This window comes from Haliotis rufescens, unplaced genomic scaffold (assembly GCF_023055435.1).
Source record: "Haliotis rufescens isolate VD_foot unplaced genomic scaffold, xgHalRufe1.0.p SCAF_31, whole genome shotgun sequence".
Lineage (NCBI taxonomy): Eukaryota > Metazoa > Mollusca > Gastropoda > Lepetellida > Haliotidae > Haliotis > Haliotis rufescens.
The window spans coordinates 1,524,068-1,541,077 of record NW_025964013.1 but is presented as its reverse complement, the minus strand read 5'-3'; the positions used below and the strand labels follow the sequence as shown (position 1 = coordinate 1,541,077).

At 40.2% G+C, this 17,010-nt stretch overlaps 1 protein-coding gene across 1 annotated transcript; it reads right to left on the bottom strand.

Moving 5' to 3' along the window:
* Positions 1-391: 391 nt before the first annotated feature.
* Positions 392-16,983, bottom strand: LOC124136786 (long-chain specific acyl-CoA dehydrogenase, mitochondrial-like). The gene is made up of 10 exons (XM_046502820.2): positions 16,751-16,983; positions 13,747-13,893; positions 13,260-13,290; positions 12,232-12,338; positions 10,807-10,971; positions 9,872-10,103; positions 8,455-8,670; positions 8,235-8,362; positions 4,636-4,827; positions 392-1,043 (listed from the first exon to the last, which is right to left on the bottom strand). Exons 1-9 carry the CDS (start codon positions 16,876-16,878, stop codon positions 4,647-4,649), a joined length of 1,335 nt encoding a protein of 444 aa, XP_046358776.1. The 5' UTR covers positions 16,879-16,983; the 3' UTR covers positions 392-1,043; positions 4,636-4,646.
* Between the last annotated feature and the right edge of the window lie 27 nt (positions 16,984-17,010).

Genomic DNA, 17,010 nt, shown 5'->3' with positions numbered 1-17,010 from the left:
TGTGTCACAATTGGTGACCGGGTTGATTGTGTGACGACCTGGCTGATTGTGTGTCACAATGTGTGTCCTGGTTGATTGTGTGTCACAATTGGTGACCTGGTTGATTGTGTTTCACAATGTGTGACCTGGTTGATTGTGTGACGAACGGTTGATTGTGTTTCACAATGTGTGACCTGGTTGATTGTGTTTCACAATGTGTGACCTGGTTGATTGTGTGTCAGCATAAATTACTTCTCATGCCATCAATTACTGGTGGGCTCAGACTTTCATTCACATCAGTTCCAGAAATGTTTGACTGATCCGATAAAACAGGATGGAACTAATATGATATATACCTGTATATCAGTGAAGATGATTAGCTTGCTGCTGGGAACAAAACGATCATCAAAGCATTTCTTAAAGATTTACTGAAAAATATGGATTTGTTCAGAATCATAACATATATTGGACAATTACTGATTTACAGTAAAAGACTGAAATCATCAACAAGCACATCAAGGATAAGAAGGAAGCTAATCCATCAACATCAGAGACCATATAACGGCTGCAGCTGTAGGTTATCACAGATGATCACTGCCACTCTAACGAGTGTAGTTGATACACTGGGATGCTCTGCTACTGCTCTTCCGACAGTGATCAAAGCGCATGACGTCTTAAAACTTCATTTGCCCAATAAACAGTATTGTGCACTGCTTAATTGTCAGGAGTAACTCCTTCATTCCATATTCTCTGGTCAACAGATATACCTGTATACACAACACCAAAGTGCCAAACAAAGTAAGGAGCAAGTTAACTTAATAATAATATGGACAATTCAAAACAAGTCTCTTACAGATAACAAGTTATTCTTCATCGTGATTACGCATGACCATGACATTTTTTACATTGAATATGTTAAGGGATTGTAGGTTTGAGGTTTGAACTGGTCCCAACAAATGCATATACATATATTGATAACAGTCAAGTCATGGTGCCGTGTGAGGACTATGTTATGGATGGACTTGTTGCTGCAGAATCAGGTCACTTGAATATCACTAACTCATCTGCAAACAAAAGCAGTATTACACAAGTGAATATTGCAGTTATGGTTTCCATAATTAAACAGAAAGATTCTCAGAGTCACACAGTTAACAAATGTCTAGGCCTTGACTTGAACATCTTCCCAAGGCAACTGACTATAAAAGACCAGTTTCCACCTTTGCCGCACTAGGCTGGAATTTCTGGGCTCGATCGTAGCACCACCAGTGGTAATTACGAGTGATGTCCCTTCTCTGGCTCTCCTATTGACAAATCAGATTCCACCTCTCATATCACTTACACCTGCTTCAAACAAAATGGTGGTGACCAATCAAGACGATCTGACTGATAATCATATCACATGAGTACATGTACCTTGATTAAAAACATGAAAAAATTTGGAAAATATCTGTGTTGATGCCGAGTTGGTGGTACACATGCTTTGCAAATCCTGCAATTGACTGAAATCTGCATGGCAGTTTACGAACCAGATGTCGATTATTATTTTTTTCAATTTTGATTGGACTATGCATGGACTTGTTAGTCCAGCAAAAATATGACTGACTCCATACATTCCAGCCTCATCCAGCAATAGTGCAAACTGGACTTTTATAGTCAGTTAAATCCCTTGCCTTGGGAAGATGTGACTAGAAGTGAGTGTCTTCCCTGCATGTTTAGTACTGAATAGTAAAGTGGTTGTTATGTGTATTTATCATACAATGGAAAGTGTTATAATGCGATAAATCAATCTGATAAACTTGGTATCACCATCCAATAAATATGCAAATGAGGTTACCTAAGAACTACTAATAAGCCCCAAACATCAATGCAAAGTATTGTCTGATTTTCCCAGTTGAGATAGGGGTTCACATGGTGTTTGTACAGACAACCATTGCAGAAAGTCCAATGGCATAATATGATAAAATGGTCATTCACACAAACATTATATTCATTGTGTTTCTGCATTGTGAATATCCTATAACAAGAACAAAGAAATGCATACAAGAAAATAATAACAAGAATTATTCCAAACATATGATATTTACGATACAGAAACACATGCTGCTAATAATCTCTAATTACCAGGCAAATTCTAAGCAAGTATCAACACCTCTGCAGAATGATCAAACTGGTCAAACAGTAGATAACAAAGACACCTTCCTGGTGATTAGTCGGACCTGTTGAGGTATTAATATTCCTGCTCTTAGAGAAGACCTAATCACCCCTGCCAAACACCTGAAGTGTGAAGATCGATGCAGTGTCAGAAATAGGCACTAGTCCTGTAGTTAAGTTATCATAAGGACTAGTAGACATTTGTCGTTTTTAAGGGTTTTACTATACGTTATCATCATAAGAACCAGTGGGCCAAACCAGAGACCATATAATAGAGGGACGGCCCTCTAGCCTATGTGCGAAACCATCAGTGCTACGGCTTGTACTGCGCAGCCTGTCCGGAAGCGAGCAGAAACGCGTTAACTGCAGTCATCGCTGTCGCCTTTTTTTCCCATGCAAAAGATATATTTTACAAAACAAAATTACACTCATGTATTTCTTAACATTGTTAACATTACAACTGAGATTTGTTGGTGCCCTAAAGCATGTCGTTGTCACTGTATTTGATGACTGTGATCACGCTTTGTCTTTGTCCGAGAGAACAAAATGGCGCACATGTAAAATCGGCAAAAGTGCAGATTTTGATTTTCAATAACGGCCTCTAATTCGCAATGAAAGTCCTTGGTTACCAAGGTGTATAAAAAAGATATATGTTACAAATTGGCTTAGTGCCATTTACAAATTTAGGGCGGATGCGATATTTCAGATTTTGACTCCAGAAATGGGACTAAATCTGACTTTTCCCGAAATAATTACACCACAACTCTTAATTTCCGCATGCTTTCAGACGAATGTGTTCCTATCATCGGTCCTGAATTAAATAGTTTTACATTCATCACGATTTCCCCTTTGGCTTGGTACCAAAGTTATTTAGGTACGATCGGTAGTTTTTTTTGTATGATTTTTGGCGCAAGGCCATATTTTACGTCACATATTTTAAATTAAATTACCATATATAGCAGACGAAATAACATGCATTTTGTCTGTGATTATCATCCGCATATATCTTTTGAAACATTATACAAAGTGACATATTGTATGATATTAGAATTGTTTTTGTAAGACACGTATTTTTTTTACCTTTGCTTTCGCCATTTTTTCGTAAGTTTAACTTTGTTTCAGTTAGGCTTCTATCACATATCGCGCATATACTATATACTACAATACTACATATTTGTTATCTTCTGAAGATTTTGTCTGTATTAAACATGACTACATTTAATCAATTATTTATTTTATGCCGTGTAAATATTGATTATGAGCAAAATGATCTTGGCCTAAACCCAATCATAATAATGTAAATATGATGAAGGTACTACTTACTTTGTGTATTTACACAACAATAAAAACATCATACAAAAATAAAAATCCGTTACATGAAATATTTGTATTATAAAATTATCATTTGCTTTGTAAATGCCAAGAAAAAAGAAGGATTATATCGGCAGTCGTCGGGAGAGAAGTTCCAGACAACAAGGTCGAAGGTGTCAAACTTATCTCGCTCCGGCAAACCCTATTATCACTGCTAGCCCCAAACTGGCATTAACCAATAACATTTGATTCTTTCGAAGCCCATTGTCAGACACATCGAAAATTCATTTAACAACGCTCGTAGTTTAATGTGTATTTTTAATTCATTGGAATTATTAGCATTATAAAATAGTAGCGAATTTACATGAAATAAAAACATTAATATGGCGTCATTTTTTTTCTGGCTAATAGTAAAGCATTTACACCAGTCGGTGATCATGCATTTTTGCAAGTAAATCTAGTATGGACTTAATATAAGATATGAAGTTAATCTGGAGATATATTTTGTGAACATCGGGAATAGGGTGATATGTTACAAGTGTCTTCCCTGCTTCTGAATGAGTTTTATTTACACTTCCTGAGTTCCTGTGCAATTTACCGGATCGTAGTTTTCTGTGGCGTTCGTAGTAGATTTGGTATATTTGTTTATTTATAATAGTTAACAATTGCAGCATAAAATGAGATATGTAAATTGAAATAAATGTCCCGGAAGACACACATGTTCAGCAAATAATTTGCAGCCAACTGACATGTGCTAATGAGAGATATCATACAAAAATCTTTGTAATCCGCTAAGAGACGTCCTTTTATTGGATTGTCGCTGGTCGTAGTCGGAGAAATCTCGGCTAAGGGAATTAACTCTTACCCCGGATATTATGTAATATTGTTTACGTGGTTACCAGAATGGTCAGTCGTGAATGTCTGCGCATCTATTGCGCATCTGCAGCGGTACAGGGAGGTTAACAGCAGGGTGTCGGGGTGTATCAGTTACATGCCAGACCGTAGCGCTGATGGTTAGTGATAAACTGTTGGTGAGGGCCGTCCCTCTATTATATGGTCTCTGGCCAAACTGTTAGTTTCTACCACTGCTTCCTGATGATTAGTCAGATCTGTTGAGGTATTCATATCCCTGCTCTTGCAGAAAACCTAATCACCCCTGCCAAACACCTGACGTGTGACGACCGATGTACAAACCTGGGGCTGGCCTATTTGTCAGATATGATCTGCCTTGCAATCAGCTCCTTCATGATCTCATTAGCACCCCCATAGATGGGCTGGACCCTGGAGTCCACGAAGGCGCGGGCGATAGGGTACTCCAGCATGTAGCCCCACCCCCCATGAAGTTGGACACACTGGGTGGCAATCTTCTGTTGCAGATCCGAAATCCTGCAACATGGAGAGTTACTACCATGCATCATACTCTCCACATTACAGGTGAATATATATATATAGAAAAAGCACAGTAAAGTTCTAACTCCAAGGCACAATATAATAATAATTAAATAAGTGGAGTAAGATTGAACACAGTTTTAATTGGCTAGCACTTTCCACTCGTGCCACGTACGAGTCTCATCAGGCCATAACTGAATAACTACTTCATGTCCGTTATTCAGTTATGGCCCGATGAGACTCGTACGTGGCACGAGTGGAAAGCGCTAGCCAATTAAAATTGTGTTCAATCTTACTCCACTTACTTAATTTTATATTAAATGTACAAAGAATAAAAAAAGAAGTTGCTATCCTTAAAAAGTGTCATGCATTCATGTTCTCCCAACTTCTAAATGCCTATCAAAGACTTCTCAACAGGTGGTGCACATACACCCAACATGTTTCAGTCACAACGTTTTGTTTGGAGTGTTTGTTGTTTAACATCACATTCATCAATATTCAAGCCACATCATGGTTCCCTGGACAAAAGTGGGTCTGTACCATACCAACCAGTGATTGATATTATGTGCACTGTCCGTCACACAAACTTACTAACACTCCATTTGTTAAATGTAGTCTGCAGCTCATCGGAATTCTGTTATATTTGCGATGTTTCAGTAATTTTCACATGAAATTATTTACCACACAGCTGATATAAAGGTAAAGGCAGAAACTGGAACAAAATGTAACATGTATCAGCAAGTACCTCAACAAAGTGCAAAAATAATACAGATAAAATTGCAGTTAAATGTTCATGTTCAAAATTGGTTTGGAATTCTGTGAGCAACTTTACAAGACCACACAGCTGGGGTACTATCCTGTGCTGGAAGGAAGGATGTTCTACTGACCAGTATTTAGGGCCATATTCTGTGAAGGAAGGTATGTTCTACTGACCAGTATTAGGGGTCATATCCTGTGAAGGAAGGAAGGTGGTTCTACTGGCCAGTATTTGGGGTCATATCCCGTGAAGGAAGGTTTGTTCTACTGACCAGTATTTGGGGTCATATCCTGTGATGGAAGGTTTGTTCTACTGACCAGTATTTGGGGTCATATCCTGTGAAGGAAGGAAGGTTGTTCTACTGACCAGTATTTGGGGTCATATCCTGTGAAGGAAGGTTTGTTCTACTGACCAGTATTTAGGGTCATATCTTGTGAAGGAAGGGAGGTCTGTTCTACTGACCAGTATTTGGGGTCATATCCTGTGAAGGAAGGTGGTTCTATTGACAAGTATTTGGGGTCATATCCTGTGATGGAAGGTTTGTTCTACTGACCAGTATTTGGGGTCATATCCTGTGAAGGAAGGAAGGTTTGTTCTACTGACCAGTATTTGGGGTCATATCCTGTGAAGGAAGGAAGGTGGTTCTACTGGCCAGTATTTGGGGTCATATCCTGTGAAGGAAGGTTTGTTCTACTGACCAGTATTTGGGGTCATATCCCGTGAAGGAAGGTTGTTCTACTGACCAGTATTTAGGGTCATATCCTGTGAAGTAAGGTATGTCTACTGACCAGAATTTGGGGTCATATCCTGTGAAGGAAGGAAGGTGGTTCTACTGGCCAGTATTTGGGGTCATATCCCGTGAAGGAAGGTTGTTCTACTGACCAGTATTTGGGGTCATATCCTGTGAAGGAAGGTATGTCTACTGACCAGAATTTGGGGTCATATCCTGTGAAGGAAGGAAGATTGATCTACTGACCAGTATTTGGGGTCATATCCCGTGAAGGAAGGTTGTTCTACTGACCAGTATTTTGGGTCATATCCCGTGAAGGAAGGTGGTTCTACTGACCAGTATTTGGGGTCACATCCTGTGAAGGAGGGTTTGTTCTACTGACCAGTATTTGGGGTCATATCCTGTGAAGGAAGGTTGTTCTACTGACCAGTATTTGGGGTCATATCCTGTGATGGAAGGTTTGTTCTACTGACCAGTATTGGGGGTCATATCCTGTGAAGGAAGGAAGGTTGATCTACTGACCAGTATTTGGGCTCACATCCTGTGAAGGAAAGTTTGTTCTACTGACCAGTATTTTGAGTCTATCCTGTGAAGGAAGGTTGTTCTACGGACCAGTATTTGGGGTCATATCCTGTGAAGGAAGGTTTGTTCTACTGACCAGTATTTGGGGTCATATCCTGTGAAGGAAGGAAGGTCTGTTCTTCTGACCAGTATTTGGGGTCATATCCTGTGATGGAAGGTGGTTCTATTGACAAGTATTTGGGGTCATATCCTGTGATGGAAGGTTTGTTCTACTGACCAGTATTTGGGGTCATATCCTGTGAAGGAAGGAAGGTTTGTTCTACTGACCAGTATTTGGGGTCATATCCTGTGAAGGAAGGAAGGTGGTTCTACTGGCAAGTATTTGGGGTCATATCCTGTGAAGGAAGGTTGTTCTACTGACCAGTATTTGGGGTCATATCCCGTGAAGGAAGGTTGTTCTACTGACCAGTATTTGGGGTCATATCCTGTGAGGTGGTATGTCTACTGACCAGAATTTGGGGTCATATCCTGTGAAGGAAGGAAGGTGGTTCTACTGGCCAGTATTTGGGGTCATACCCCGTGAAGGAAGGTTGTTCTACTGACCAGTATTTGGGGTCATATCCTGTGAAGGAAGGTATGTCTACTGACCAGAATTTGGGGTCATATCCTGTGAAGGAAGGAAGGTTGATCTACTGACCAGTATTTGGGGTCATATCCCGTGAAGGAAGGTTGTTCTACTGACCAGTATTTGGGGTCATATCCTGTGAAGGAAGGTTTGTTCTACTGACCAGTATTTGGGGTCATATCCTGTGAAGGAAGGAAGGTTTGTTCTACTGACCAGTATTTGGGGTCATATCCTGTGAAGGAAGGAAGGTGGTTCTACTGACCAGTATTTGGGGTCATATCCTGTGAAGGAAGGTGGTTCTACTGACCAGTATTTGGGGTCATATCCCGTGAAGGAAGGTGGTTCTACTGACCAGTATTTGGGGTCACATCCTGTGAAGGAAGGTTTGTTCTACGGACCAGTATTTGGGGTCATATCCCGTGAAGGAAGGTTGTTCTACTGACCAGTATTTGGGGTCATATCCCGTGAAGGAAGGTTTGTTCTACTGACCAGTATTTCGGGTCATATCCTGTGAAGGAAGGTATGTTCTACTGACCAGTATTTTGGGTCATATCCTGTGAAGGAAGGTTTGTTCTACTGACCAGTATTAGGGGTCATATCCTGTGAAGGAAGGTGGTTCTACTGACCAGTATTTGGGGTCATATCCTGTGAAGGAAGGAAGGTTTGTTCTACTGACCAGTATTTGGGGTCATATCCTGTGAAGGAAGGTGGTTCTACTGACCAGTATTTTGGGTCATATCCTGTGAAGGAAGGAAGGTTGTTCTACTAACCAGTATTTGGCCATGGAGGCCATGCCATTGTCAAGCTTCCTCTTGTTGTGCAGCTCTAGACACTGATCAACAAATGCTCGGCCCACGCAGACATCGGTCTTCATCTCTGCCAACTTGTGCTGGATTGTCTGTACAACACAGAGCACATTTTAGCACAATAGACAATTCTTAATGTTCTTTAAAATAGCAAGAATCATGTGGATAACATTTCCAACACTACCTGCAGATTAGAGAGGGTCCTGCCAAAAGCCTTGCGTTGTTTGACGTAGGACCTCGTCTCTTCAAACATCCACTCACAGGATGCTATGCCCATGTCTGCGATGATGAGCCTCTCTTGGGGCAGCTCTCCCATCAGGTAGTAGAATCCTTTGTTCTCCTCTCCCAGCAGGGCTTCCTTCGGGAGACGCACATCCTCAAAAAACAGCTCTGCCGTATCCTGAGAATTAACAGATTTGATTTGATTGTTTGTTCGTTGTTTAAGACCGTTCTCAGCAATATTCCAGCTATATGATGGCAGTCTGTAAATAATCAAGTCTGGACCAGCCAATCCAGTGATTGACTTAATGAACATCAATCCACTTAATTGGGATATGAGGACATGCAAAAACCAAGTCAGCGAGCCTGACCACCTTACCCCGTTAGTTGCCTCTTAAGGCAAGCATGGGTTGCTGAAGACTTACTCTACCCTGGACCTTCACGGGTTTAACAGATTGGAAATCAGCGTCAGTGGTCGTATTATGTACATAAGGTTTCAGGAAACTATGTGACCTTCAATAGGCCCTCCTATCTATTTTTTAATAATATGTGTGGAATGGGTTCAAAATGAAGGCATATTGTTAGCATAGCTTCCACATTGGAACTGAATGCATTTAGTATGTGAATATTTAGTATGTGAATATTGAGTATGAGATATGACCAAATATGTTTGGCTGCCGATGCTTTCAATTCAAATGGCTGCCATGTGGTGAATCCAATGCGAACCACTGCTACAACGATCGCATTTGAAACCTTTCCTTCGCACTTGGTAATAAAGGCGTGTAGTTTAATCGGTAAATTCATTCTTTCCATGATACATATCACAATATCATTGTTCATGCTTGATCTATCGGGTGATTTCAAATAAGGATTTTCATCTTATGTTTAATGTTATTTTCTTGCCAAACGCCTTCACTGCCCTACAGCATGCATCTGCAGCCCCAAGATGGCTGCGTATTTATTGACTGAGTAAACATCATATTGTACCAGCATCTTGTTTTGTTCCATTAATGAACTTCAATTCATACCTTTGCGTATCAGATTGCTTCTGAAGTCAAACTTTAGAATGATACAATATATCATGAAACCTTTCCCAATATGGCCTTGTGCATCGTAAAATATTGGGATACTCTTGAAACCTCCAATACACATTCCTACTTGGTAGCTATACAAACACTATTGCTCATATTAATTCTGATAATGCTTGTTTATTCAAATAGATGGGAGGGCCTGAGTCACAGCTGCTATGAAATGTTGGACTCATGTATTTAACAAAATTTAACGTTTATAAGTTTTTGACTTCCAGCTCATGAACCTTCTTTGAAAGCTCCATACACTGATGGTTGTTCATAAGACTGTTAAGAGTTTGTTCCTGCCAATACCTGAGCCTTCATCCCCATCTTCTCCAGTTTGCGACCTTTGATGAACCCAGGAGTCCCAGCATCCACCAGGAACAGACTGATGCCATGGGCGGCCGACTTGGCGCTGGTGTTGGTCAGTGCCACTACGATGACCAGGTCACACATGTAACCATTGGTGATGAACACCTTGCTGCCATTGAGAATGTAGTCCGATCCATCCTTCTTGGCATTGGTTCTCACTCCCTGTAAATCACTGGAAGAATCAAGAAGGAAGATTATTTGTGTGAGTGGCATTTACAGTCAAGATGAACAGGACAAGTTCTTATGGATAAACAACGTAATTACAATTCAGTGTATTTTCCAGATTTGGTGCTGAATAATAGCCATGTAAATAACAATATATGACAAATACTTTTATTCTGACACCAAAACTCAATCGGTTCACATGAGGTGAGATGAGTAATGTTGTGTTGAAGAATACTGCATCTACATAACGACGTGCATGCACATGTATGTGTGTGTATGGGTGCTTGTACTAGTCTGGAGGTATGTCGGTTTTATAGTGCCAGGCGGCTAGCCCACTGAGACATCATGCCGCAGTTTAACATGAATACCCCACACAGACAAAGTCTACTGACTCCGAGCCAGCCAGTCCTTGTGTAATCCCCTTAAAGCCGAGCACCGGGCAAGATAACAATAAGTACCATGTATTGACTTCATTGCTATGACACGGCCAGGAGATCAAACCACAGACCTTCAGCTCTCTGAAGGGACGCCTTATCCACTAGACCATGGAGGCAGTCTGGTCCACATGAGCCACATCAGACAAAGTAATCAGGTGGTATATTCTGTTGCTGGAGCCAGAATTGAAATTTCCTGACCAGTGAACTATAAATAGTCGGCATCCTGGCATTGACATAATTTCTATTTTGCCATAAAAATACAATAAATCTGACCTGCCGGCACCAGGTTCTGTCATAGCGATGGCGCCGATGCAGGTGCCCGCCATCATCCGAGGAATGTACTTCTCCACCTGTTCCCTGCTGCCGTAGTTGGTGATGTAGGGCATGACGATGTCCGAGTGTAACGCGAACCCTACACCAGAGTTGTTACCGTACATTCTACAAAAGAGAATGTAGTTTAATGCTGCAGTCAGATATATTCCAGCAAGTTCATGTAAACAATCAAGTACTGACCAGACATATCGGTGGTAGATATTAATGTAACATTAACATAAAGCAACATCCCTTGTCATCATAATGCGATCACACGTATCAACTAACAGCGGTAGAAACTAACATTGTTAACACTAGTCCTTCTAATGATAACATATAGCAAAACCTCTTAAAAGAGGCAAATTTCTACTAGTCCTTCACTATTGGGCTGTTTGGAAAGGACTACAGTTTTGGTTTGTTGTTTTACGCCGCACTCATCAATATTCCAGCTTTATGACGGCGGTCTGTAAATAATCTAGTCTGGACCAGACAATCCAGTGATTGATATCATGAGCATCGATCCACGCAATTGGGATCAATGACATGCATCAACTAAGTCAGCGAGCCTGACCACCCGATCCCGTTAGTCGCCTCTTACGACAGCCATATTCGCCTTTTACGGCAAGCATGGGTTACTGAAGACCAATTCTACCCTGGATCTTCACGGGTCGGAAAGGACTACAGGACTAGTGCCAATATATAAGGCTGACTTAAGTCAACACAAACAGGCAGCGGTAAATCACTTTCATACCAAGGTGTACCAGTCGTGTACGTCGATTTTGTGAAACGTTCTCTGTTTGGAGATATGTGCGATAGTCCAACCATATTTACTACAGGAAAGTGGGCTTGATGTGGCAAGGGGGAAAACACGACTTTGATAAAAAGGCTAGTGGACGCTCTTGCCTCAGGAAGATGCATGTCGGACTGATTGGGTGTTATGATAGAGCTACATCAAACTTAGGCCTGATATACAAATACAGCAGTCCTCGGCTCCGTTCCACAAAGCGATTGTAGTGCTACAATCATCGAAACACTCATACTTTAACATAGACTTAGAATGGTGGTAGCGCTATGCTCCCTTTGTGAAACGCGACTCTGGGCTCCATTTCACAAAGTGATTGTAGGGCTATGACTGGGAATGTATCAGAATTACTAATTTTAAGGTCCTTATGGGCAATAGAAATTGAATCAAAGGGTCCCCTAAATCTGTATCTGTCTTAACATTAGGACCATGAAACTAACCCCTGACTTTCAAGTCTAATGATAGTACTACTCATGTCTATATAAGTAATCCACTTCATGTGGTACCAGTCTATGTAATGGTTACAGAGCAGTGCATGTTCCTCCGACAGTATCATTTCTTCTCAGGTTTAGGTACAAACTCACTGTTCTTCCCAGGTAATGGCTGTTGAGAGGACGTCGCCACCAATACCTCCCGCTGTCTCTGGAGTCTGAATGCCCAGCAACCCGTGTGTCCCAGCCTGTTCCCACACCTACAACACAGGGAAACAGTGTGAACACCCAGCAACCCGTGCGTCCCTGCCTGTTCCCACACCTACAACACAGGCAAACAGTGTGAACACCCAGCAACCCGTGCGTCCCTGCCTGTTCCCACACCTACAACACAGGCAAACAGTGTGAACACCCAGCAACCCGTGTGTCCCTGCCTGTTCCCATACCTACAACACAGGCAGACAGTGTGAACACCCAGCAACCCATGTGTCCCAGCCTGTTCCCACACCTACAACACAGGGAAACAGTGTGAACACCCAGCAACCCGTGCGTCCCTGCCTGTTCCCACACCTACAACACAGGCAAACAGTGTGAACACCCAGCAACCCGTGCGTCCCTGCCTGTTCCCACACCTACAACACAGGCAAACAGTGTGAACACCCAGCAACCCGTGTGTCCCTGCCTGTTCCCATACCTACAACACAGGCAGACAGTGTGAACACCCAGCAACCCGTGCGTCCCTGCCTGTTCCCACACCTACAACACAGGCAGACAGTGTGAACACCCAGCAACCCGTGCGTCCCTGCCTGTTCCCACATAAACAACACATCAAATGTGTCGCCACACAAAGTTTGTGCATGTACACTGTATGAGAAATACAGTGAAAAAGAAAGAAAAGAATCTTGAGGACATTTTGGATGACAGTCAGTGTCCTAGCTAATGAAACAATGTGAAACCATGGGGATCATGTCTTCCATCCCTGGGAGTCATGTCTTCCAACCCTGGTCCCAGGTGACTCCATGCCTTGCTACACTTAAAAGTAGGATCATCAGCCAGTAACTTTACAACGTAAGTACAAGGTATCATGACCGGACTGGAGCCATGCAGGGCAAGGTGGAGACTATTCAGTGTGTTAACATCCTGACAACAATATGTACAATAACACATACAACTTGTCTCACCTCTCTGCTAACTTGGCCATCCTTCTCCCACCTGGAAAAGAAAGCAGTCGGCTACACAAAACACTAAAATATCATCATATTCTAGGTTCCTCAGGACAGTGGACAGAAAGCAAATCATAAATAGACATTGATGATTGGTTGGTTTCAATTGTGAAATCTGTTATTAATAATTAGACTGGATGAAATACAAATATAACATCATAAAAAGCATAAAAACTTTCAAGACCAAAGCATTTTTTTTGTGTGTTGCAGATTCAAGTAAATTATCGTTAAAGACTAAGAGTTTTGCTATCTTGTGCATTGATAATTACAGCAAGGATAATGAAAAAGGAAGCTATTAATTTCAGCTATTTCTAATCTCATTCATTATTGATCATCAATCAATCATGGAACCACATGATAAATGTTGAAATTTTAACCAACACTCGTACATCATGATATACAAAGAGTGTGACACTGAAAGAAAACAATTTGTGCTTGTACATACTGAGCATGGTGAGGAGTTACCTCCTCTTGGAAAAACCTTCTGACACTTTGGCGGAAGATGTCGTGCTCTTCTGAGAAGATAGCTCTTGTTCCAATATCCATCAAAGATGAAGCTTGAGCAGGTTCAATCCGATGTTCACCAGTACCACTATAAAACGGCAAACGACAAATAATGTATTCTTGTTATGAATCAGTTCTTTTGCAATCATCATAATTATTGGAGCATAGGTTCAATATCAATTACACGTCGCAATATTGCCTGATGTTAGACCATTAGGACTCATTCAGGACATTCAATTATTGTAACTTTACAAAGGAGAGAGTTAATGAATTGTGTATAACACATCAGTAATTGCATAGCTAATAATGCCAAACAAAGGCAAGAACAGCAGTGTGTATTCATGTATCTCCAGTATTGGCCTACCTTTAGAATTCAGCTCCACAAAAGATTACAAACACGTCACAATACCTCATGAAGTAATTTGTGGAATTTGAAAGACACACTGGCAACACAAAGCCCTTTAATGATAATCTAGAAACAGAGTTGGTGGAGTCATCATCCTCAAGAGACATTGTGCTGCTGTATTTTAAAGGTGCTCCCCAGTATTTGTATCTCTCAGTGACGAAGTTCTCAAAAGCATAATGACAATCAATAATTTCAACATGTTTTAAATGATAAACATGATAAAAACATGCTTTTGAGTTAATATAGATCTATGTGTTATCATCAGAAGGATGTGGACATCTATGCAAAAAAAAACCAATACTATTTATCTGCCAATCTACTCGTTTTAAGGAAATAAAACCACCTCCAAAAGCAAACAGTTTAACATTTGCACACGCCAAATTACACAAGTACAAAACTTAATGCGATTATAATTACTTTAGTTTCTAACAGGGTTAGCATTATCTACCATGTTCACATATTTCTAAAAAAAGAAATTATCAACTACCACAGACTTTTAGATTGTAAAATTTCTGTGAGTCAGTGAGTTAACTTACTAAAAACGAGTCTCCAATTCAACACTAATGCAGTTATATTTTAAGGCACATAAGTAAATGTAATATTTTTGCTACTTTTGGGGGGCCCATATAAACATTTTGGTTTATTTCAGATAAAAATTCATCAAATTCATTTTAATAGTATTTGAAAAGAATCAACAGACGCTTCTGTATCTTCATTGTCTATTGATAGCCGTATGGGTAATATGAGGTCATCTCACATGTGACACCATTACTGTTTTGAATAAACAGAAGTTGTCCGAGATTGACAAACCTAGTACAGTGATCGCTCGCTATTGCGCTACCAATGGGGTCCAAATAATTGGTGGGCGTTATAGACGATGAGCCGTTTAACCGAGGCCGAGGCGGGGGAGCGCGCTCGGCAAATCTCAAATCATCAATATAGGCCTATGTGTTTATCTCACGTCACGTCAAAATAGTATATATTTTTATGGACCTAGATCTACCTGTAATATCATTCATTTATTAAATCTGTCATATTTCACAATGTCTGAAATACGTATTCCATTCTAATTTATCATTTTTTATCAATAAATTAAAAAATTATTCACTATTTCCCGCGATGTTATTGAAAATAAAATTCTCGGACACACATTTCGACAACGGGTCCGCATCGAACATGTCAAAGAGCAAAATAAAGACCATTTTAAGCAAATCTTTAAATATATTATACAAAGTGATAAATAAAATCAACAAAAATATATCTAAAAGTAATCAAACTTACATCTAAGTTATTATTTCCATCGTTTCGTGCGATCGCGTGTAATGTAAGTCAAATGACATCTCGGCTTTCGTCGCCTTGAATTCTCGGCTCGGACACAACGTTTAATGCAAAAATATATGCATGAAAAATCTTTGTCACAGCTCGTAACCTAGCACGATACATTCGCGAAGTTCCATATTTTTAATATATATCGTGATTTCCTGCTTAAAACGTTCAGAATAACACGATTTAACAAAAAATCTTTCGCTAACTTCTGAAATTTATCAAACACGAGCTTTGTATCACAGCTTGATTGTAACATAATCGGGGTGAACTGGGATTCGAACCCAAAACCATAGGTTTCTGGCGTGCCCAAGGGACGCAACTCTGCACAGCAAATTGCGGCGCCTTAGACAACTGGGCCACCCGTGCCCCCTGTAACAGTTAGTAATGGTTTGAATTTCTGTTAATCAGCGTTACTGTAATTCGCTTTAGATTTCTATGCAAAATATATAAATATTTTGTTACTTATAATGTAAACAAATCTAGTCAGCTGAATTTATAGTGTAGTCAATATATTTGTCAAGGACAATTATCAGTATTGTTTTAAAAATATTTTCCAATTCCTGTCAAAGCTATTTCCAAGTATTTTTATATATTTTCAATTTATTATTTCACACATTATTATACAATTGTCCCAACTAAATTAATGTTTTATTACCTTATTATCAATAATTTCACATATATAATGCATTTAGAAGCATTCTGTCAAAGTTCAATGCAATATTGTCATAATAGTAACTTAGTGAATTTTCAAATGTAATCCAAGGGAGATAACTATGCATTCACTATTGCTCAAAGGTTGCATAACCTGTATCTGCTTAATGCTATGTGTAAGTCTAAGTTATGTACTGAATTTCAATTTTATTGTTAATTGTTAATTATCCTTTTGATTTGTCAGATCTCATGTGACGCCATTACTGTTCTGAATAAACAGAAGTTGTCCGAGATCGAATTCTTCATTTTGAATTCTTTCAGGTAGGCTAATAAATACCTTTCGAAGGTTACACCGTCCGGGGGGTGTAACACTTACACGCAAACATATTAGGAAAATATTGTATATACGGATGTAAGTTAAATTTTTTTACACTCTTTCAAGACAAACGTGAAAACAGTGCTTGAACATGTTACAACAGAAGACTGAACTTTGGACCATGAAAATACAAATTCTGCATTTCCGTTTTCTTTTGCGTTTCTATTCACAAACAAAATATTTTACCTGCTCTCAAGAGTATCTGCAGATGACTTATTTCGTACACAAGATAAGGCAAAGGCATGGTTCGTCCGTGGCTTCAACAAGCTAGCCTGCTTCACAAGTTTGCACAAAACTTGCCGTCCACTCGCCATTTTCGTCTGCTTCTGAATGACGTCCCTTTGGTTTTACAAGCTTCTCACAGCGATAGCCCTAGACTGGTTCCCGTTCGTTCCTGCGACAGACTGGTACAGACAATTAGAAAGCGGTTCCTTATTAGAAAGCGG

Coding starts and splice junctions, on each gene's coding strand:
- LOC124136786 (XM_046502820.2), bottom strand. CDS start 16,878: ATGGCGAGTGGACGGCAAGTTTTGTGCAAACTTGTGAAGCAGGCTAGC. Junction 10,104..10,806: donor ACAGAACCTGGTGCCGGCAG/GTCAGATTTATT, acceptor TGATTCTTCCAG/TGATTTACAGGGAGTGAGAA. Junction 8,363..8,454: donor GGACCCTCTCTAATCTGCAG/GTAGTGTTGGAA, acceptor TGTGTTGTACAG/ACAATCCAGCACAAGTTGGC.